Here is a 23,688-nt window from a genome sequence, read left to right as displayed (position 1 = left end):
TTATCGAGCTTTGATGATAGATGACCCGAAAATTTCCAAAAAAGTTAAAAGTTAACTATTAAAAAGAACATAAGTTCACCAATAAAATATATATTGTTTAAATTGTTACTGCCTTAAATTATTATTCTAATGAATATAAAAGGCTTAAAACACTACCTTGAGGAGATTCATACATGGCTTTAATAAATGGAATACTTATTACATTGTTAATGTGAAAATATAAAATATAATTTTTCTTTCTTTTTCTGATAGTGTAAGTAATGTTTAAACAAGAAAATGTGATATTCCTTTACCACTTTGCTTAACTAGTAAGGCTGAAAAAAAATGTGTAATTTGCATTTCTGTGACTCCAGGATCTATAAAAAAGTAATCTGTGTGGGTCAGATTTCATTCTACAGTATCTTGATAAAAGCCTGGTTTCTCCCTCACACCCTTGTCTGTGGGACAAAGCCATTTATTATGGGATTAGATCCATTTACGGAGGGATTTTAAAGGATTTTCCGCTGGCCGTCAAGGACACTAATGTGTGTGTGCAAGGCAGGTTGCATGCAAACAGAGGGAAGAGCAGAAAGGAAAGGGGATAGACGGTGGAGTAAAGAGCAGGGCTGTGTAATTGGGGATCAGTTAAGGGATGAATTGTGAAGAGTCTGGGGTTTTAAGCCTGTGTCGGCTAATTGAGAGGTAAAGGTGGAGGTAAATCCAGCAGACAGGTGGGTCTGACTTGGAGAACTTAATCTGGTCCACAATGCTTTGGAGAGGGTTGTTTAGCTTGTCGGAGTAGCACTGATGGGATCTCAAACGTTTGGACGCAAGAAGACATCAAAGGTTTATGCGAGAGCTTTTGGGAAATGTCAATTAAAAGGATGCAGAAGACACTTGGTTTGTAAGAATGAACATAATTGTGAAAAAGCATGCAAGAGAGACTATTGGGGATCTAGAACAGTATTTTAGAAGTCTAATTTACAGCAATGAATCAGTTCATTCTGACAAATCATTTCAAGGAACCAGTTTCAAAAGATGGCTCACTGATACATCAACACTAGTCAACACTTGCATATCTGGTCCCAAAATTGTCTTTAATTGTTAGAATGCTTATGGATTGTCATTTCCTTGGCTCATAGCGGACAAATTTTTAAGTATGTCGCATTTTTTAAAAAAACCTACTTTTGCTAGTCCTACGTTTTTTGCCCGATTGGAACTAAACCAGTGTAGTTTCTTTGGAGAGTAAATATAAATAATTATCAAAAAAAAAAAAAAGTTGAACTTTCGACTCACTGTCGCAAAGGGTGCCAAAACCTTCGAAAGGGGCAACAGAAAATTGGTTTGCAAGGTCCAAAGTGCCACAAGTGTCTATAAGGACATTTGCGGATATCAAAAAACATCGGCCGACGAAGTTTCAGCACCTATTGGACAAGGTTAACGGAGGCCGATAGGAACGAAACTCAGAAGGCCTGTTCAACTCATGGTCCCAAAGGTCTGAGAAAACTTTGAAAGAAATCGGCCACTGGGAAGTGATATCGCATTTTTCAAGGTAAACGACAAACGATTGTATGCTGCATGGTTTTTCGCACATATGCACCTCTAGAACCAATGCTGTCAATTAAATCATTTGTTAAATGATTGAGAAGATGTCAAAAACTAGTCCTAGGTTCTTTTGCTCTCTAGGTCAATAATTATCAAAACATGTTGAAATTTACCCTTTGGGAGGCTATAACAGGGGCCTGTCCAAATGTACCCAAAATCCTACAAAGCCTAGAGGAAAACTCAAAACTTCACAAAACCTGGTGAGCACGTGAGACAGGTGACTCTAAACAAGCAGGCAAACTTTTAAGGAGATCGGACCACAGCTGACACTGTAAAAGTCATAAACGTTACAAAACATAATATTTCTATGGTAAATTACCTGGATTTGCCAAAAATGCTTTTTTAAAATCATTCATTTAGGTGGATACAAGCTCGCTAATTAATGTCTTTTTTCATATGTGCTTAAAAGCCTTAAAGCGTTTGAACCCTGGTAATCGCTGGTAATTTATATATTTTATACATTTATATTTATTTTTAAATATTTTAATTATTCGTTTTTTATTTACATTTTTATATAAAATGTGATTTATTTAAATGTAAAAAAACATTTTTTTAACCTGAAAATCTCCAAAGAAAAAGTCTGTTGATTTAATCAGTTTATTTGAATATTGTTATATATTATATCAGTAAGTACTTATTTGCTTATTTATTACATTAAAATGAATTAAATTTTACTTCTCCACTACTAAAATGTGAATAAATCTGGGATCCTTTTTACTTCCACTTAAGTACATTTTTGGTTAGATACCTTCACTTCATTAAAAAAAAAATTAAAATGCATAATAAAATCTCTAGAAAATGTTTTTCTCACACTGGGTCTTGTTCCATGGGTGCTGCGCTTTTAAGAGCCCATGTCAAGTTAAAACAGTGAAACTTTGAAAAGCATGTCTCAAGACGCCTGCATTGTTACGCTCCGTCTTGCTGTTTTTGAACACAAGAACACGTCCTGTGTGAACGGCTCTTTACTTATTCAGTGCCGCTGCTCTCAGTAAGTGTGGTGCCCTGTAGTAGCGTGTGTCAGTGGCCGTTCACACAGGACACGTTCTTGCATTGGAAATCAGCTAGACGCAGTGAAATGGAATAAAACGCATGCGTCTCGAGACACTTAAGTTTAACTGTGTTTAACTTGACACAGTAGCGACAGAAAAAAAATGAAATTAATACTTCTGTTCAGCAAGGATGTATTTACTTAAAGTGGGTGAAAAAAAAATTATAATGTTACAAGCCGTGTTTCTTAAGCAGCAAATCAGCATATTAGAATGATTTCTGAAAGATCATGTGACACTGAAGACTAGAGTAATAATGCTGAAAATTCAACTTTGCATCACAGGAATAAATTACAATTTTAAATATATTAAAATAGAAAACAATTATTTCAAATAGTAATAATATTATTATTTCTTATTTTTATGTCTTTATTTCTTAGCATTTCTTAATTACCTCCTGACACCCATAAAAGGAAGCCAAAAGATCAATTTGTTTGAAAACTAGACATCAGTAGAAAAGAACCAGAGAGAAGCTGAAAGAGGAATGAGAAATAGAAGAAGTGCGAAAAGGTTGTTGGTAAGTGTTAAGAAGAGGGTTAAGAAGAGAGAGAGTCGGAGCAGGAGAGAGCGAGAGAAAGACATGATATAAATAATAGCTAGGATTTAATATGTATGAGGCGTCCGGGCAGTTGTCCACAACACTCTCTCAGTCTGCTTCTGACTGATGGGAGAGGAGCAAGAGAAGAGGACGAGGAGGAGGCAGAGGAAGAGATGGGGAGGAGGCAAGGTGATGGGTCTGCATACTAATCAGCCCAGGATCAATTTCCCACCCCATACGCCCCTCCACATTTCCCAGATGCTGTGGCTTTGGCCGTGGAGGGGAGACGAGAGGCTAAGCTCCTAGACCTCCATCTAGGCCTGGAGCTTTGGCTTCTGTAGGGCGAGCAGCCTGGAAGCAGGCGTATCATCCCGCTCTCAAGGTCCCTGACCCTGCGTAATCCGCCTAAGGAACCCTACTGTCTTTCGAGAGGTCACAGGGATTAACCAGAACGGATGGCTCTATCTACGATGGCGTGTCATGACCTCTGACACAAGGTAACAAGTGGGGTCTTATGCTTACAGTTAATGTATTTCCTCCTGTGTGACCTCTGAGACCCAGACAGAGGCCGAAGTGAAGGACCGTGGCGGTGTAAACGCTACCCGGCAGCAGTTGGACACACTTGACTGAACTGAATTGTTTTTAGGATTCTAAAAACCTTTTGATTTTAGGCTTTTTATATGCTTGGAATCGTTTTGCTCTATATATTATAAATTGTTCATATAAATCATTTTTGCTTGAATTAAAAAAGGGAAATATAAAAATCTATTTCGTTATTTATTTTTAAATGAATGAATTGAAACAGATAAGGGAAACACAGCCAACAAGTGTCCAACATTCCTGCAGGCGCCGCATGATTTTGGCAGAGAAACAACCAGAGGAATAGGATAGTTTTGATGACTTTATTATTATTCTAAAATAGGGTAATAATACATTCGCTATGCTCCAAAACTTAGCATGCCGCCTACCTTGACCAATCCAGGCATGAAGGCTGTTTAAAATAAGCTCCTTTTTAAGATTTCTGCTAAATTTTGTGGGCCTAAAAGGTCAATTGTCTATTGTAAATAGTGTAACGATGTATTATTCACATCTCACACTAGTGCTGAGCAGTTTGACCAAAAATCTGTATCACTTTTTTTTCCCCCCTCACAATTTACCATGTTTTTTTTTTTCCCTTGGAATCAGAACTGCATCTTAATAATGATCCAAACAATCATGCTACAGTTGAGGTCAAAATCATTAAAAATGGTAATTATTTTACCAAAATAAGAGAGTTTAGACAAAATGCATGTTATTGTTAATTTAGTACTGACCTGAATAAGATATTTCACATAAAAGATGTTTACATATAGTCCACAAGAGAAAAATAATAGTTAAATTTATAAAAATGACCTGGTTCAAAAGTTTACACCCCCTTTTTGTTTAGTGATAGTTGTTCACAAGTCCCTTGTTTGTCCTGAACAGATAAACTGCCCGCTGTTCTTTAGAAAAATTCCCACAAATAGTTTGAATTTCCAGCGTTTTTGTGCATTTGAACCCTTTCCAACAATGACTGTATGGTTTTGTGATCCATCTTTTTACACTGAGGACAACTGAGGGACTCATATTCAACTATTACAGAAGGTTCAAACGCTCACTGATGCTCCAGAAGGAAAAAAAAAAAACATGCATTAAGAGCAGAACAGAATAGTACAGAAAAACAATAAGAAAAATTTAAATTTTTTCTTATTTTGCCTAAATATCATATTTTTTTCATTTAGTACTGCCCTACAGAAACTCCAGAAGATACTTACATGTTTCCCAGAAAACAAAATAAGTTAAATTTAACCTGATCTTCAAATTCAAAAAGTTTTCTCCAAACAAAAAGCACAGCTGTGGATCATTCAGGTAAAAACACAGTATTAAGAATCAAGGGGATGTAAACTTTTGAACCGGTCATTTTTATAAATTCAACTATTATTTTCTCTTGTGGACTATATGTAAATGTGTAATATCTTATTCAGGTCAGTACTAAATAAACAATAACATGCATTTTGTATGATCCCTCTTATTTTGGTAAAATAAATAACATGTTTAATGATTCTGAAAGGGGGGGTGTAAACTTTTGACTGTACATGCAGCATGAGCAGTTTTTGATGTAAATTAGATTGTATAATCTTAAATTTAGATTTTGCAAAATTATGCTACATAAAACATATCTGCACAAAACAAAAACAGCAGATGGGCTGAATGAAAATGCAAACTCACTCTCTGACAGCAGGTGGCGCTTATGGAACAGCGGCAATATAGCATTTTCTTGGTTACCGCTGTAAACAAAGCAGCACTGTGCTCTTAAATACTACATTAATATGCATTATAAGACCGTTCATATAAACCCCTACCCCTTTCTTCCAATATTTCATCCATTGTTTGCTCTGTCTGTTAGTATTTTCTCTTCTTTGCGTTTGTTTTGAGCGTCCCTGGCTTCTGTTAACCGTAACTGTTTGCGGTTGGTTTATTCGTCCAGTTAAAGAATTAGTTATGTGTTATTAATAGTTCTAAAAGTTCTCTAACCAATTAGTCAGAAGTGTATGTATGCATCCTTAAGTTCACAATGTTGCTTATATTGCTTAGCCACTTGTACGGTATGCGGGTTTTTTTTATTCACAAAGTGTGTGTAATTCAAACTGGTTTACTGTTTACACCAGTATATCACCCAGCACTACCTCACACAGAAGTCACTTTCAAACCAAGCAGCTTTCTGTTGGTAAGTGCAGCAAATTCATGCAACCACGTGGGGAATCTCTGTGGGGAATATTTTGCACTTATGCAAAATTCTAGATTGCATAGATTCCTATTGTAATGGATGGATTTCACCCACCAAACTTCACTGGGAAATGCTAAATGTGACCACACCTTAACTCATCATCTTGTGTATTCTTCCAAAGTGAAAATAATCCTAGGATGCACTGTGCGAAACTCAGTGAAAGAATTCAAGATTTTAACTATACATAAACATCCATCACTGAATAAGAAAACAATCAATAAAAATAATTCAGTATAATATATTCAATAAAAGTTGTATACATATACATAAATATTTAATCTAATTAAATATTTAATATATACCCAATATTTTTGTCTGATATGTATTTTTTAAGTGAATTACATCGATGGCAACATGCTAACATCAAACTGCATTAGAATCAAATGTGAGATGCATGTCAGATGCATTTTATGTGAGTAGCACTGTGTGTTTGTGTGGCATATGTAATCTGTTTCAAATCAGTAAGTTATCATTTAGAATGCTTGCCTGAATATGCGGTCACATTTACCATTGTTGGATGAATGTTCACAGGTGAAATCCAGTCTTTTAATAGGAATTCACACAATCTGAAATTTTGCATGAGATTTCCGCTGATCTTGGGACAGGTTCAAGCCAGGATTTGTTGCATTGACCAACAGACAGTTGCTTACTTTGCAATTACGTCCATGAAGTAACATCAAAATTTTACCAGTGTTATTACTAGAGGCGTCACTAGAGCCGTTTTACTGGGGAACAAGCTCCAGTGAAATACCGCTGTGCCCCAGTAAAATAGTACTGCTAAATACTTACGTGTCAGTGAAGATTACCAAACTGAGAATCATTTTCTGTAACGATATAAGTCAAGTTGTGTGTTTTATATCAGCTGTATAGACTCAGAGCTAGGCAACCCTCTATGGACACATAAGCAATAAACTGACATTGGCTAGTACATTGTTTTTTTGTTTACTCGCCAGACTAATTCCAGCAGGCACACAATGTCATAAGACGTTTATATTTGGTTAAAGAATTAGTAAAGTTCCAGAACAAAAATTTATATATCATTTTTTCACCCCCTTGTCATTCAAGATGTTCATGTTTTTCTTTCTTCAGTTGTAAAGAAATTATGTTTTTTGGGAAATCCATGCCAGGATTTCTCTCCATATAGTGGACTTCTATGGTGCCCGTGAGTTTGAACTTCCGAAATGTAGTTCAAATGCAGCTTCAAAGGGCTCTAAATGATCCCAGCCGAGGAAGAAGGGTCTTATCTAGCTAAACGATCTGTAATTTTCATAAATAAATGAATATTTATACACTTTTTACCTCAAATACTTAGTCTATCTTGTCTAGCTCTGCGACACACATGCGTACTCTGTGCACTCCCATTCAAGACAGTTAGGGTATATAAAAAAACTCCCATCTCATTCTCTCCTCCAACTTCAAAATCGTCCTGCATTGCTGTTTTACCTTTTTTTTAAAGTGTGTTTGACCTTCTTTGCACGTTCACTTTGTAAACACTGGGTTGGTACTTCTGCAGTAATGTAGGATGGTTTTGAAGTTGGAGGAGAAAATGAGATGGGAGTTTTTCGACCTACCTTGTACTGAACTGTATCGAATGGGAGCGCACACAGTACGCATGTGCAACGCAGAGCTAGACAAGACGAGCATTTGTGGTTAAAACGTGTACAAATATTAATTTATGAAAATGTTTTGCTAGATAAACTTTTCTTCCTTGGCTGGGATCATTTAGAGCCCTTTGAAGCTGCATTTAAACTGAATTTTGGAAGTTCAAACTCGCGGGCACCATAGAAGTCCACTATATGGAGAAAAATCCTGGAATGTTTCCTCACAAAACATAATTTCTTTTTTGACTGAAGAAAGAAAGACATGAACATCTTGGATGACAAGGGGGTGAGTACATTATCTGTACATTTTTGTTCTGGAAGTGGACTAATCCTTTAAATTTTGGTTGCGACGTTGGGTGTCAATTCAACGTCTAATGTCAATGTTAATTTGATGTCCAATACCGATGTCAACTTGTTTTTTTTAGGTTGTGTAACCAAAATCCAACGTTAATCAGTGTCAAATTTACGTCAAATACTGATGTCAACCCAATTTTCATTCTCAGCCAAAATGCAATGTCTGTCCAACATCTGGTCCAATGTCAACTGGACATTGACGTCCAGTGCCTGCTGGAAGCAATGGCTTGAGCTGACATTTTTAAACTTGCATGAAGACACAGTTGAGGCGTATATCACTTTTGCGGCAATCACATCACCAAAATTGGATTCACGTCTATGCATTGATTTTGTATGTAATCTACTCGTGCAAATGACTAAATTCGCTTTTGGTTTGCAATTTATTAACCAATGGCTAATGACAGACATTCCATGCTTAGCATGGAAATGTAGTCGCATATGCGAGTGATTTACTCACATTGTAGAAGGATGCTAGGGATGCCAGATTTGCGAATTAATCACTTTTTGTCTAATCAGTTGAGAGTGTTAGCAAATGGGTCTGCTGTTTAGTTTGATTCATTAGGACAGTTGAGTCAAACACTGAATCATGTGCAGTGGTTTCTAACATCAAATAATAGCGGGATACTTTTTAAGACAGAACACATAAACAGTGCTGAATCAGAAGGATGTTTACCTACAATCCATTGTAGAAAACTAAACTTGCAAATGTATTCTATTGCTTGTCAATGACAAAGCAGCTGTTTATTACGTGTGAAGCTTGTACTAGTTTGATTTATATCCAAAAGTTGAAAATACTTGATGTGTACACACTTGATGTGCCTGTGCCCCAGTGCTAGAAAAGGCTAGAAACACCCCTGATTGCCACACCAGGTAGTTAAAATTAGAAAGAATCATTAGTTTCTAGACAACCAGACAAAATAAAACTTCTTTTGAGTATGCGTCCTGCTCATGCAAGTATTCAGAAATCAAAGCTTGTCAATAATGAAACAGCAAGACGGCCATAAAGGGCTGACCGCTCACAATCCCACTTGTTTTCCTCAACCAGCCGAACTCATTCACATCTATTTTCCCTCCTAAACTCACTATCTGTCCTCCCATCCCCCCTCACACCCATGCCAGAGTGTGTGTGTGTGTGTGTGTATTCTTTTTTGCCACACAATCAATGTGGCTTTTAAGATGTCTATCGATTTGTTCCCGAGACAGACCCCGGCTCGCTGGAGCGACGCTTTGATTGCTGTGCGAGTAATTACTGTTATTATTTATGCATCTGGGTGAAATGGCAGGACTTAACATTCCCTGTACAAGAGGCCACAGGCAATCAACAGAGAGAAAGCACCTGGAGAGGCGAGAGGCTCAAGAGAGGAAGAGAGCTGGAGAAATGAGCGCAGGGACACGGGGAGATTCACAATACATGAAAAACACAATCAGAGATGAACACAGATGAAAGCATATGCAGGTCTTTTACAGCATAAACTAAGGGTGTCAGTTGATTTCAGATTTAACCTGAATTAACTGCAAGATATTTCAATTAATTAATCACATTAAATGCATATTTCAATATTTGTCCAATATAGATATATTATCTTTTACACAAGAAGGATTCTTGCATTTCATCTGCTATTACACACACACACACACACACACACACACACAAATTAAACATTTAATATTTAAAATGTAAAAAAAAAATATATATATAAATATGAATACTTTGGCATCTTCTAATATTTACACATATTCATGCATTTAGTTAATAAATTTTTTGTGTGTCACGCCATGAGCATCATGTTTTCAAAGATGTTTTTTAAAAGACAGGGTTCATTTAGAATAATTTATTAATCTTTGTAAAAAATAAAATGTAAAAAAATATATAAATATTTATACTTTGGCATCTTCTAATATTTGCACATAATTATGCATTTAGTTAATAATTATAGTAATAATTTAATATAATTGTTAGTCTATGTGCATGGCAGACTTTTTCTGTACGTCTTTGGACTGTGTGACGCATTATTTTTAAAGAAGGTTTTTTTAAGACAGGGTTAATTAAAAAAAAGAAATAAATAAATAAAATAAAATATATATATATATATATATATATACTTTGGCTTCTTTATGATAATAATTTAATATAATTATTAGTCTATGTCCAAAGCAGACTTGCGTCTTTGCCCGTTGTGTCACATTTTTTCAGTGTCTCACGCCATGAGCACAATGTTTTTAAAGATGTTTTTTACAGACAGGGTTCATTTAAAATAAAATGCAAAAAAAATAATAATAATTAAAAAAAAAAATTCAGTGTCTCATGCCATGAGCACTATGTTTTTAAAGATGTTTTTTAAAGACAGGGTTAATAAAAAATATATACATAATAAAAATAATAATAATAATGCTTTGGCTTCTTCTAATATTTATTTTTAAATTATGATAATAATTTAATATGATTGTTAGTCTATGTGCATGGCAGACTTGTGTTTTTGGCCTTTGTGACACATTTTTTCAGTGTATCCCACCTTGAACACCATGTTTTTACAGATGTTTTTTTAAAGACAGGGTTAATTTAGAATAATGTATAAATCTTAGTTAATGTTAATAAAATGCTGTTCATGGTTAGTTCATGTGAGCTAAAGTACAATAAATAATTTTAAAAGGTACAACTTTAATGTAGAAATGTTGAAATTAACACTGACTGAGATTAATAACTGCTTTAAAAGCATTTTTCAAGTTCTTGTTGACTGATGTAGTTATCTAATGTTGTAAAGTGTTACCAAAATAATTGTACAAAAATAAATCAACACATTAAATTAACAGCCCAAGCATAAAGTATGCTAAAATGTATATGCGTTTTCATCTCACCTGTGAAAGGCCAAGGTAGATAGACACAGTCTCAGAGATATACAGAAATCGGCCTTCCTGACTGACCACAAACACAAATCCATCCAGAGACTGCAAAGAGAAAAACAGTTTCCAATTATAAGTCATATGTCTGTTTTACCTGAAAGCAAAAGTTTTCAGAACACAATCAAAACCAGTCAGAATATATCATATGTCTAATATTAATATTATATAATATCAAAATTGTTTTTTTTTTTCATAATCTTTTATCAAAATAACAAGTAACTAAAATACTTTATTTTTTGTTGCTGTCACTGAACCCTCTTTTATTTTTAATTTAATTTTTAATATTTTATTTTATTATTTTATATAGAGTCCGCTTTACATGATGTAATACTCAAATTTTCTTCCTCATTAATTATACTCTTTCATTTAGTCACATTATGAAAGTAAAACTGGTTGTGAATGCTGTTTTATCCACTACAGTATTACAGAAATATAAGATATAAAGTAAGGACATTTCAGACTTAAATTTAATCAATCCTGAGCAGCAACACAACACTTCAGAACAAATCTGAAGATTTATATGGAATCAAGCTGTAGACATCAAAGCAAAAACAACATGAGCGAAGAATGATTTAGAGAGAAACCACAACAGCTTCAAAATAAACTCTGGTGCACCAAAGCAGCGGCTGGCAGATGAAAAGCGTACAGTCACCCCATTAAAGGACTCATTTAAAGAATAATATTAATTGTAATAACACACAGGCACGAGTGAATCAGAGTGGGCACTTTAGCTGAGACTGACTGATGTTGCGCCGCTAGTAATTTATGCAAGTGACGAGTTCACTATGCAAATGAGAGTGGACCGGAATGACGGGAATGCTGGAAATAAAGCGCAATTATCTAGTTATTACTGACAGAGGACGAGACAAAGAATCATAAGGATTTTCAGAAGTGTTAATTTGATTTCTATCAGCGCTGTCCGTCTCTGAACACTTTACATTTTTCTCAAGGTAACCTGCTAATAACATTTTTTTTCGTCTTGTACAAATTGCCCTTTTCAAGTCAGACGGCCAAATTCCAGTACTTATGCCATACAGATCATCTTAAACAATGAAGCAGATTATTTACAAAAGCAGACCCAAAAAGTTTAGACACAGAATCTATGAATAATGTATGAATGTCATTGCATTAGGTAACGCAGCGTTAGGGGCCGTTAACAAAGAATGTGTTTTTCCATTCCACTGCGCTACTTTTCCGTTATTTTCTATGTAAACACGGACTAGATAGACATCTATCTAGTGAGCTTTGCGCTCACATCTCACATTTTTTGCTCCATCTCCATCTCCATCCTGATCTCATGGCAATTCACACATATTTTACGAGGTGGCTAACAAATTTTTGTGATTTTTGCTAAATCGTATGTATTTTACGAGCTCCCCAATTCATTACAATTCATTCGAGGGACCAACCCCTAGCCCCGCCCCTAATCCTGCGAGGTCATACGAATTTGTATGAATTAGCCACCTCGTTAAAGATGTACAAACTAGTTGTGAAGTTAAACTTTTACAAAACAAATTTGTATGAATTTGTACAAATTCCAAATCACTTGTACAAATTTGTGTGATTTTTTTGCGAAATTGTACATATTTTACAAGCTCCCCAATTCATTTGAATTTGTTCGAGTGACCAACCCCTAGCCCCGCCCCTAAACCTACCCGTCATTGGTGTCTAGATAACGTACAAAATTGTACGAGTGAGGTCATACAAATTCGTACGAATTAGCTACCTCATTAAAAAAGATGTATGAACTTGTGTGAAGTTAAACTTTCACAAAACAAATTTGCACAAATTTGTACGAATTCGACCTCACTCGTATAAATTTGTGAGATTTTTGATAAATCGTGCATTTTTACGAGCTCCCCAATTCATTTGAATTCGGTTGAGTGACCAACCCCTAACCCCGCCCCTAAACCTACCCGTCATTGGTTTCTAGATAAATCGTACAAAATTGTACGAGTGAGGTCATACGAATTCATATGAATTAGCCACCTCGTTAAAGATGTACGAACTGGTTGTGAAGTTAAACTTATACAAAACAAATTTGTACAAATTCGACATCACTCATACGAATTTGTGTGATTTTTGCTAAATTGTATGTGTTTTACGAGCTCCCCAATTCGTTTGAATTAGTTCGAGTGACCAACCCCTAGCCCCGCCCCTAAACCTACCCGTCATTGGTGTCTAGATAAATTGTAAAAAACTTTTACAAAACAAATTTGTACGAATTTGTACGAATTCTACCTCACTCGTATGAATTTATGCGATTTTTGCTAAATCGTACTTGTTTTACGAGCTCCCCAATTCATTTGAATTCGGTCGAGTTACCATCCCCTAGTCCCGCCCCTAAACCTACCCGTCATTGGTTTCTAGATAAATTGTACAAAATCATACGAGTGAGGTCATACGAATTCATACTAATTAGCCACTTAGTTAAAGATGTACGAACTAGTTGTGAAGTTAAAATTTTACAAAACAAATTTTTACAAATTACATCACTTTTACAAATTATACATCACTTTTCAATACATCACTTTTACAAATTAAATTGACATCACTCGTACAAATTTGTGCGATTTTTTTTGCTAAATCGTATGTATTTTACGAGCTCCCCAATTCGTTTGAATTCATTCGAGTGACCAACCCCTAGCCCTGCCCCTAAACCTACCCATCACTGGTGTCTAGATAAATGCACGTGTGAGGTCATACAAAATCGTAGCCATCTCGTTAAAGATGTGAGGTCAAACTTTTACAAAACAAATTTGTACAAAGCAGCACCTACAAATTTGTGTTAAAGACGTACAAATTTGACCAACCCCTAGCCCTGCCCCTAAACCTGATCACTGGTGTTAAACATTTACAAAACAAATTTGTACGAATTCGACCTCACTCATATGAATTTGTGCATATGAATTTTTTTTTGCTAAATCATACATATTTTATGAGTTCCCCAATTCATTTGAATTAGTTTGAGTGACCAACCCCTAGCCCCGCCCCTAAACCTACCCGTCATTATATAAATCTTACAAAATTGAACGAGTGAGATCATATGAATTTGTACGAATTAGCCATCTCGTTAAAGATGTATGAACTGGTTGTGAAGTTAAACTTTTACAAAACGCATCTTGACAGCTTGCGTTTTTTCCACATTCCACTGAATTGATATATGATATGCATTTATATATTAGTAATATTGTGAAATATTGCTACATTTTAAAATAACTGTTTTCTATTTCACTATATTTTAAAATATAACTTATTTAATAATTTTGTGATGCAAACCTGAATTTTCAGCATCATAATTTTAGTCTTCATTGTCTTATGATCATTCTAATATGCTGATTTGCTGTTTAAGAAAAGTTTCTTACTATTATCAAAAGTTGTGCTCCTTAATATTTTTGTGGAAATCATTTTTTGCAGGATTTTTGATGAATAGAAAGTTTAACAGAATTTGTTTGAGACAGAAAACCTTAGCAACATTATAAACGTCTTTACTGTCACTTTTAATCAATTTAATGCATCTTTGCTGAATAGAAGTATTAATATTTAATAATAAAAGCTTTTAAATGGTGTGAAAAAGTCCTAAAATATCAAATCATCTAATGAAAAATAATTTTAAAAAATTAAGAAAAATAACAATTTAAGATTGCAACAGTCACATAAACAAGATACACATTATCAACATTATCTCTAAATGTACATGATCGAAACTTATTTTCACCTGTAGTAGATGAGCTCCCAGGTGCTGTTCAAATATGTCAGTGACCAACGAATGACTTGTTCTTCGCACTGCAAAAAAAAACAAAAAAACAATCACATAATATTCAATGAGTTAATGATAGATATAAATATCTGTCATTTTAACAGAAGGAAAAATGTAAAATGAGCTATAAAATGACATTTCATATCTAATGGAACAAAACTGACAACATCCTAAACAGATCAATGAATCACTAAATGTACCTTTAAAAAAAAGTAGTATTACTGTCATGATATAAACATATTCAAAACCAAAAACAATTCCAACATTTTCAACATAAATTCTAAAATTGTAATATATTGGTAACACTTTACAATAAGGTTCATTAGTTAATGTTAGTTAATGTATTAACCAACATGAACAAACAATGAACATTACATTAATTACAGCATCTATTAATCTTTGTTAATGTTAGTTAATGAAAATAAAGTTGTTCACTGTTAGTTCATGTTAATTTACAGAATATTAACTAAAGTTAACAAACACAGTTTGTGATTTTAATAATGCATCAGTAAATGTGGAAATGAACATTAACTAAGATTAATAAATGCCGTAGAAGTTTTGTTAATTCTTAGTTCATGTTAACTAATGAACCCTATTGTAAAGTGTTACTAATATATTCTTAAACACATCTTGGTAGTCACACAATTTGCTTGCTACAGGAGGAAACGGCTGATAATAGCATTAAGCAGCTGTTAATAAATCTTCCTAGTTCTTTGCTGCTATTTCAGAGAGACTATCAAAGACAGCGAACGTCAGAACCGCGGTGGTTTATTGGGCTGATAACACCGACAGAGACATGCTAATTCACCCTCGGCACACAATAGCATCCTGGGCCGCCTGTCATCACAAAACAAACAAATTTACAAATCACACAAATGACATTGGTGCTGCATTTCAAACATGCCTGGCTCTGATCTCCGCTGTGGAAGCCCAGCTGAAATTCCCTTCACTCACAGCAGGACGCGCGTGTGTGTGTGTGGCTGGGATGCGTGTGGCAATCAATAAGTGTTTTCAAAGAGGATGACAGCGTTTGTCTGAGTTGCTACTAAACGGGAGACAGGCCGTGAGCTCACTTCTCGAAACCTTTTCCCGTGGTACTCCTGCCAAAGTACAAGTGTTCACCTGACAAAATACACAGCTTCAGGAAGAAGCGTTCAGACATAAGATACAGAAATGAAAGGTATCCACCTTATTCTTTAACACGGAAGTAAGCCTATGGGTTAGACTTTGTTTCAGTAGCTGCTATAGGGAAATAACCAAAAGAATAATAACATGCAGTAATTGGTAAAACAGTTTGCTCTACACTCTAAAAAAACGCTGTGTTTTTTTTTTTTTTTAACCCCAATGCTGGGTTCAGCCTGTTGGGTCATTTTATTGGGTTATTTGTAATATTTTCACCCAGGTGCTGGATAGTTTTTCTGCACTCTAAAAAATGCTGGGTTATTTTTTTTTTAACCCAAATGCTGGGTTCAGCTTGTTGGGTCATTTTATTGGGTTATTTGTAATATTTTTTACCCAGGTGCTGGGAAATTTTTTCTGCACTCTAAAAAATGCTGGGTTATTATTTTTTTTAACCCAAATGCTGATTTCAGATTGTTGGGTCATTTTATTGGGTTATTTTTAATATTTTTACCCAGGTGCTGGGTAGTTTTTTTCTGCACTCCAAAAATGCTGGGTTAATTTTTTTTAACCCAAATGCTGGGTTCAACTTCTTGGGTCATTTTCTTGGGTTATTTTTAATATTTTTTTTACTCAGGTCCTGGGTAGTTTTTCTGCACTCTAAAAAATGCTGGGTTATTTTTTTTTTTTTAACCCAAATGCTGGGTTCAGATTGTTGGGTCATTTTATTGGGTTATTTTTTAATATGTTTACCCAGGTGCTGGGTAGTTTTTCTGCACTCTGAAAAAATGCTGGGTTAATTTTTTAACCCAAATGCTGAGTTCAGCTTGTTGGGTCTTTTTATTGGGTTATTTTTTATATTTTTACCCAGGTGCTGGGTAGCTTTTCTGCACTCTACAAATGCTGGGTTAATTTTTTTTTAACCCAAATGCTGGGTTCAGTCTGTTGTGTCATTTTATTGAGTTGTTTTTAATATTTTTAGTTTTTCTGCAACTGAGATGTTGGGTAATTTTTGATGCTGGGTTATTTTTTTCTACCACTGAGTTGAGCCTGTCTGTGACAGAACAATCCAGCTGTTGAGTTACAGTCAGTGCACAGGCTTTCTGAGTCCTCTTAAAAAGCACAGGCCTTATTGAGTTCTCAGCACCGCTGATTTGGTGCACTTCTTCAGCGAAATAACAGTTTTTATACATTTTATTTTATTTATAAAGACTTTACTGTGCTGTAAATTATATTATTTCACACAACGCAACATTTAAGGATGAGATGTCAGTCAGCTCCATCAGCAGTGGTCGTTCGTTTCACATGATGGAAACGCCTTTTGCCTTGCATAACATAAATTGATTTTACTCGTTATAACACTGAATTTAATTTAATGTTAAAATATGTTCTCTAATCTCAATACTGTTGGTTTATGGGCAGGTTATGGAGTCAGTCATGGCATCTTTCAGCTATGAGTGAAATATGAGGTGGTGGTCTGAGGTTTGCAGTTCCCCTGGCGACCAGCAGCCCTTCACATGCTCAGATTTTGGCAAAACACACCAGCACAAGAATTTGCGCTATTTCAGTGCAAAGTGATAACAGAGAATGGTTGAATACACAAATTAAAATAATATTGTAAACTATGCAGTATTCACCCAAATAAATTCAATTTGTCTTATTTTTTTGTCCATGTGTGTGATTTTTTCATTTCCAGTCCATTTTAAGCCAACAATATAATAATTTTTAAACAATAGTTGACTTAAATAAAACAACCCAGCATGTTGGATAAAAACATTTAACCCAACCCAGCATGTGTTCTGTGCCATATTTTTTTTTAACCCAGCATTTTTTAGAGTGTACAAACCAGTGTGTTCATAATTAAAATAATACATTAAAATAATATGGTAAGACACACCAATTTGCAATATCAAACAGCAAAACGAGCTGGGCGCAGTTGAGACCGGAAACAAGACCCATAAAACTGACAAATTTGGCCCACTCTTACAGGAAGAAAAATATAGATAGTTCACCTTAAAATCAAAAATTCACCTTCAAGTCAAGTCATCATGGTATACTTTAGCATTATTTTAAGAGTACTTATTAGGGAAGTAATATACTTTAAAAGATTAAACTTTGGTAATGTTAACTGCATGTTAATTACAATAAAAATGAAAATGTATTATAGATTCAATTTATATCAAATGCAATTAGCTGCTTTAGAACACTTTCTTGGCCCACTGTAGTAGGATTTAAGTACATCTTTATATGTAATTATCATAATTCTAATAAATCAAAAATATGGTTTAAGTGTACTGCTTAACCCTTTAACTGTCACTCCCATTTTTGAACACAGATGTAAAAATGCACTATCCAGACTTCAGTTTTTATAATTCATGAATGAAAACATTTTGTAATATGAGTTTGTTGTACATTTTCCATGGTAATGCAATGTCTGATTTTAAAATGCCTTTCAACTGATGAACTTTGAGATTTTAAGTTTTGAACTAATATATAATTTCTTATGATTTCTAAAGTGTGATAGGAAAAAAGTGTGTCATGTTGTAATAAAGTTGTAAATGTATTTTAAAAATGTTTCAATTCCAAATGTAACACTAAAGTTAAAATAACTTTACATGTGCTTTAGTCTGTAAGTCAGTACATCAAAATAAGTGTATACTAATGATTTAACGTACTATAAAGTAAAACATTAAATTTAACATTTCAAAGTCCACATTTTAAATGAATGAAAGTGAGTTAAGAAACATAATCATGAAAGTATACTCTCTTCAAGTACACTTAAGTGGCCTTTTATTTCATTAATATTATATTAACTGCAAATACAGTTTTTAAAAATACAATTTAAAGATTTGAAATGCACTACAAGTGCACATTCATTACAATTAATCTATGCACATTCTAAAAAAAACAGCTATTATATGGTGTTGGAAAAAGATTTTCAGTGAAGAACGACTAAAATTTCAATCCAATCTGCACACAAAGTGATTATATGGGTCTCTCTTTCTTTCTTTTTTTTTTTTTTCAGTCACAAAGAAATTTAGTTTTTTGAGGAAAACATTTCTCAGCTGGGATCATGTAGAGCCCTTTGAAGCTGCATTGAAACTGCAATTTGGACCTTCAACCCACTGGCTCCCAGTGAAGTCCACTTCATAAAGAAAAATCCTGGAATGTTTTCCTCAAAAACATTAAATTCTTTTTGATTGAATAAAGAAAGACACAAATATCTTGGATGACATGGTGGGGGAGTAAATTGTAGGGAAATTTACCGTTCATTTCATTACATGGAAAAGAGCAGTTGGCACAATTCACAAAATATCTCCATTTTAGTTCCACGGAAGATAAAGAATACTGATAAAGAATACTGAATGTGAATACTGAAACTGATGACAGAGTTTGATATTAAAATTTTTGGTAATCTATTCTTTTGACCAGAACACAAAAATAAGTCCACACATAAATGTGTCCCTGCACCCAAACTACACACCCCAAAACTCAGTGGCACTTTAAGAATGGGGTCCCCTCACAGGAATATCAATGAGTCTGTCCCATTCAAAATGCCTGAAAGGGGGGTTTGGCGCAGAGAGCGGGATCACCACTCTGTACGTGTGGGTACACAGAGCGCTGCTTGTTCGTCTTTGGGGGTCACATGCATGTTGACGATTGAATAGTTTAGCGACCCCCCCTCATCCAAACACAGAGGGTCTTCCCACAGAGTCTGTGAGTGATGCAGTCCAGCTATAGGGCAGGCCTGACAGGAGCCATACTGCCTGATGGATGGACAATGGTCGGCCCTCATTTCCCAAAGTCAGCCGCTACAGCAGAGGCTAATGCGAAGTCGAAACGGGCCCAATAGGGCAGAGGGTGAGAGTGATGGTGTTTGTTTCTCGGCCTGGGGGTAAACAGAATCTGTTTGATATAGCAAATCGGTTAGTAGTGGATACTTAATAATCTGTCTTTTTCATATGGATATTTCAAGAATTTTTTTTTTTTTTTGTCACAAAATCAATGATAAATCTACTAATATGTATTTCTTCTCTATCTATCTATCTATCTATCTATCTATACAAACATTAAATGTTATTTTATTTGGATTTAGTAAAATTTAAATGAGTTGTTTTTCTAGTTCTGTAAATATGTATATATGTATATATAGAACTTGTTCATTGAAAAGTTTAAACAAGTTGCTTTTCTTGTTGTATATATAATAAATATATATAAATTAGTAATATATATATATATATATATATATATATATATATATATAAGATACATATATATTTTAATTAAAATATATAATAAAATTATATATGCACACAAACATTTACAATAAACAAATAAATTACATATATATACATAAATAATTTCTATAATTTTCATTACATCAATTATATATATATATATATAAACGTTTACACAAGTTGCTGTTCTTGTTTTATTTTAATTAAGATATTAAAAAAACAATAAAATGATATTTATTTATCTATTTCCAGCGGATTATCGTCTTAATTAAATATATATATATATATATATATGTGTGTGTGTGTGTGTAGAATTCCATTAATTTTCATTAAATAGATTCAAAAGTGTATATATATATATATATATATATATATATATATACTTATAATTAATCTTATTAATAAATTTAATTAAGATATTTATCCTGTTTTAAGGATGTTTAGGTATTTTACCACAATAGAACCACAATATTGTTTAGGGAAAACGTAGTTTTAAGTTTTTTGAAATAGATATGCAATGCACGATTTCAGAAAGTTTAATCTCATTTAGAAAAAAAAAAAACAAAAAAAAACTTTAAAAACAAGATTATTTTGCTTTATAAAAGTTTTATAGTACTTACGGAAATTATACTTATTTGCAAAAAGTATACATTGAATTAAGTTTACTGTATTAAATTATCTCTTTGATTGTTTTTAATAGCTTTAAGCATAAATTTCACATAATTTGGTTGGATGTAATTTTTAAATATATTTAGGATACATTGAAAATTGTATTTTATTACTATTATTATTATCATGTTTTTTTTTTTGTTATTGTTGTTGTTTTTTTACTGGAAAACTGTAAATTTTCTAGGAAAAAAAAGTATGCTATTTATCTCATTTAGTATAATGATGATAATTCCATCTTGACTCATGGGTCAGCTTTGAGGGTCTTAGGGTCGTTGAATCACAATAAAGGATGAAATAACTGAAGTCATTTTACTTTCTTCTCTTCCACACCCAGCTCACTTTGACTCTCTTTCATTTCTTTCTCCGTTCTCTTTTCCTTCTCCCCCTCCTTCAAGCTGACAACCTTTTAACCAAGTTCGAAGGTTACTATGGGAACTGCAAGGTTGGCCTTTCATTTCGCGTTAGTTTGCTCAATCCAGTTGGCTGATGGGAATCGTAGGCCGATCGCCTAGCAACTTGTTTACAGGGCGGTGGATGTCGAGCGGCCCGCGCTCCCCCCACCTCTAACCTCACGAATGGAGACGGGAGGAATGACTCTCAGACAGACGAAAAGAGCCAGAGAAAGCGTCTCCAGTCGCAATGTCCCTCTCCGCTGCAATTATCCTTTCACTCTGCCATCCCTCTCTCTCTCTCCCTCTCTTTCTCAGCTGTTACCTCTCTCCTAGCACGGTCGAACATAATTTGAGTGCAATTAACGTCCCTTAAAAGCCCTCAGTGCTTTAAATGCTTGAAAATAGGAGAGAGAGACAGACACAGAGAGCTGGCAGGAGGGAGAGTAAAGGAAACAAGTGAAAGGAGAAAGAGAAAGACAGTGTGAAAGTCAAAAACATGACGGTGTGGGACCTGGACAAAAGAAAATGAGAGAAAATTTCAACTTATTCAAAATTCCAAAACTGTATGAACATAACAGCACTAATCCATGCTGACAATATTTCATCTTTATATTTGTATAATAATAGCGGAATTTTACTATATGTGCACCAATAAAACTCAACAATGTTAATGTAATTTTATACATTTTTTTTAATTAATTGTATGTATCTTATTTTGTCCTTATTTTTCTTATATTTTTTTATGTTGTTATAAACCTACGTAAATGTATTTAAAATATTGATTTATTTATATATATATATTAAAAGATTATAATAGTTATATTTGAATAATATTATATTATTATATTATATTATATTATATTATATTATATTATATTATATTATATCAGATATTATAATAGTAATAGATAATAAATAATAAATATTATTATTAGAAATAAGCACAATAAAAATATTATTGTAAATATTAATAACAAATACCATAGTAGTAATAAATGCATATAAAATATTATAATAATATAAGTGTTATTTTACTGAAAATATATATATATATATATATATTGATCTAATTATAGATTATAATAATACAATATTTTAATAGCAATAAATAATAATAAATATTATTACTAAATATAAATGAATACAAAATATTATTGTAAATATTAATAATAGATATTATAGTAGTAATAAATAAATATAAATATATAAAAATAACATTATAATAGTTTTTAATTAATTAAAAAAATTGATATGTATAACTGTCAATAAATTTAAAATGTATTTTAGATGCAATACATTGTAAAGATAAATTAAATATATAGTTTTTATTATCTTACATGATTTATTGAAAATGTACTATAATTTAAGAATGATATACTTATTGGATTTGTTTTATTAGATATATAATATATATATTTAAAAAGGATATTATAACAATAAGATATTATAATAATAATTAATAATAATAAATATTGTTATTATTGATATAAATAATTTTATTACAAATAGTATTGTAAATAATAATATCTGTTTTAGTAGTAATAAATACATCTACAAATATTATAATACAATATTATAGTAATTATATTTTTACTTGAAAAATAAAAATAATGAATAATAAAAAAAGAATAATAACTGGTTACCAAACATTTTTAGAGTATTTTTAGTAAAAACTTTCAATGTTATTGTCAATAAATTGTGATATAAATGTCACACTTTTGTTAAATAATTATTTAAAATGTATTTGAGATGCACTAAACTTTAAAGACACATTAAATATTTATTTTTTATTATTTTACACAATTCTTAATGAACTGATTAAACTCATAAAATTATTATTAAACGTATTATTAAATGTATGTATTTATTGTTATCACTAATAAAAGTAACAAGCCGCAGTATATGAGTTATTAATCATATCTGCAGAACAAAATGTTCTGGGTGAGTTACACACCATAGTTTAACACTGAAGGTTAAAAGTTCAGTTAAATCACTACCCCCAAATATAAGCAACAGTAATAGTGATGCTTGACTCACCAAATGCCACTAACTAATAACAAACTGTACAAAAATAGTTTGGAGCTAAAGCCGCTTGTTTAGTACTTGATCTGCTGATCCGCATGCACTGCGGGCTAATATATGTGCATGTATCCTTTTAAGGGCCATAGGTCTGACGGTCGGACATAAAAGGTTTAATCACCCCATTATCCATAAAGACTGTCATTCCCCGGCAGAGCCTGCACAACTACACACTCGCACGCACACAACGCATACAGACACGGTGCATAAAGAGAGATAAAATATCACTTTTTTGTGTCACAGCCATTTTACTTTTCCTCTTGTCCCTCATCGTCCCTCCATTACTCCTCGGCTCGCCCTCCCCGTCTCTTTCCCTCTCTCTTCCTCCCTCTTTCACTCTCGCCCTGTGTGAAGGTCATGCAATTGATTTTCCTCTGTCTATTCATTTTTCAGTCCTGGTTTTGAAACGTGGGAAGCAGACAAAAGCCATACCCCCCCACCACCACCGGTGCGCACAGCCGCCCCTCCCCCGCCTCACGCCGCTCCGCTCGCACCCGTCGTCTCCGTCCGCCCTGAGAGCAGCCGGGTCCGGCCTCGCATTCCTGCAGTACGTTCGAGATATGTATCGTGAGCGTAACAGCCCGGTTCATTCCAGCAAACG

The 23,688-nt window shown here is 33.6% G+C and overlaps 1 protein-coding gene across 2 annotated transcripts in view; it reads right to left on the bottom strand.

Annotated features, from left to right (window-relative positions):
• Positions 1–23,688, bottom strand: part of npas1 (neuronal PAS domain protein 1) — a 70,081-nt gene that overhangs the window by 12,847 nt on the left and 33,546 nt on the right. For both annotated transcript variants that reach the window (XM_051130281.1, XM_051130283.1), the window contains exons 4-5: positions 14,549–14,616; positions 10,786–10,875 (exon numbers count right to left, since the gene is read on the bottom strand). In XM_051130281.1, coding sequence (XP_050986238.1) covers positions 10,786–10,875; positions 14,549–14,616 — 158 coding nt within the window. The remainder of the gene's footprint in view (positions 1–10,785; positions 10,876–14,548; positions 14,617–23,688) is intronic.

The sequence above is a fragment of the Labeo rohita genome, chromosome 15 (assembly GCF_022985175.1).
Source record: "Labeo rohita strain BAU-BD-2019 chromosome 15, IGBB_LRoh.1.0, whole genome shotgun sequence".
Lineage (NCBI taxonomy): Eukaryota > Metazoa > Chordata > Actinopteri > Cypriniformes > Cyprinidae > Labeo > Labeo rohita.
The sequence above is the reverse complement of the archived record's forward strand: the minus strand, read 5'-3'. Positions and strand labels throughout refer to the sequence as shown.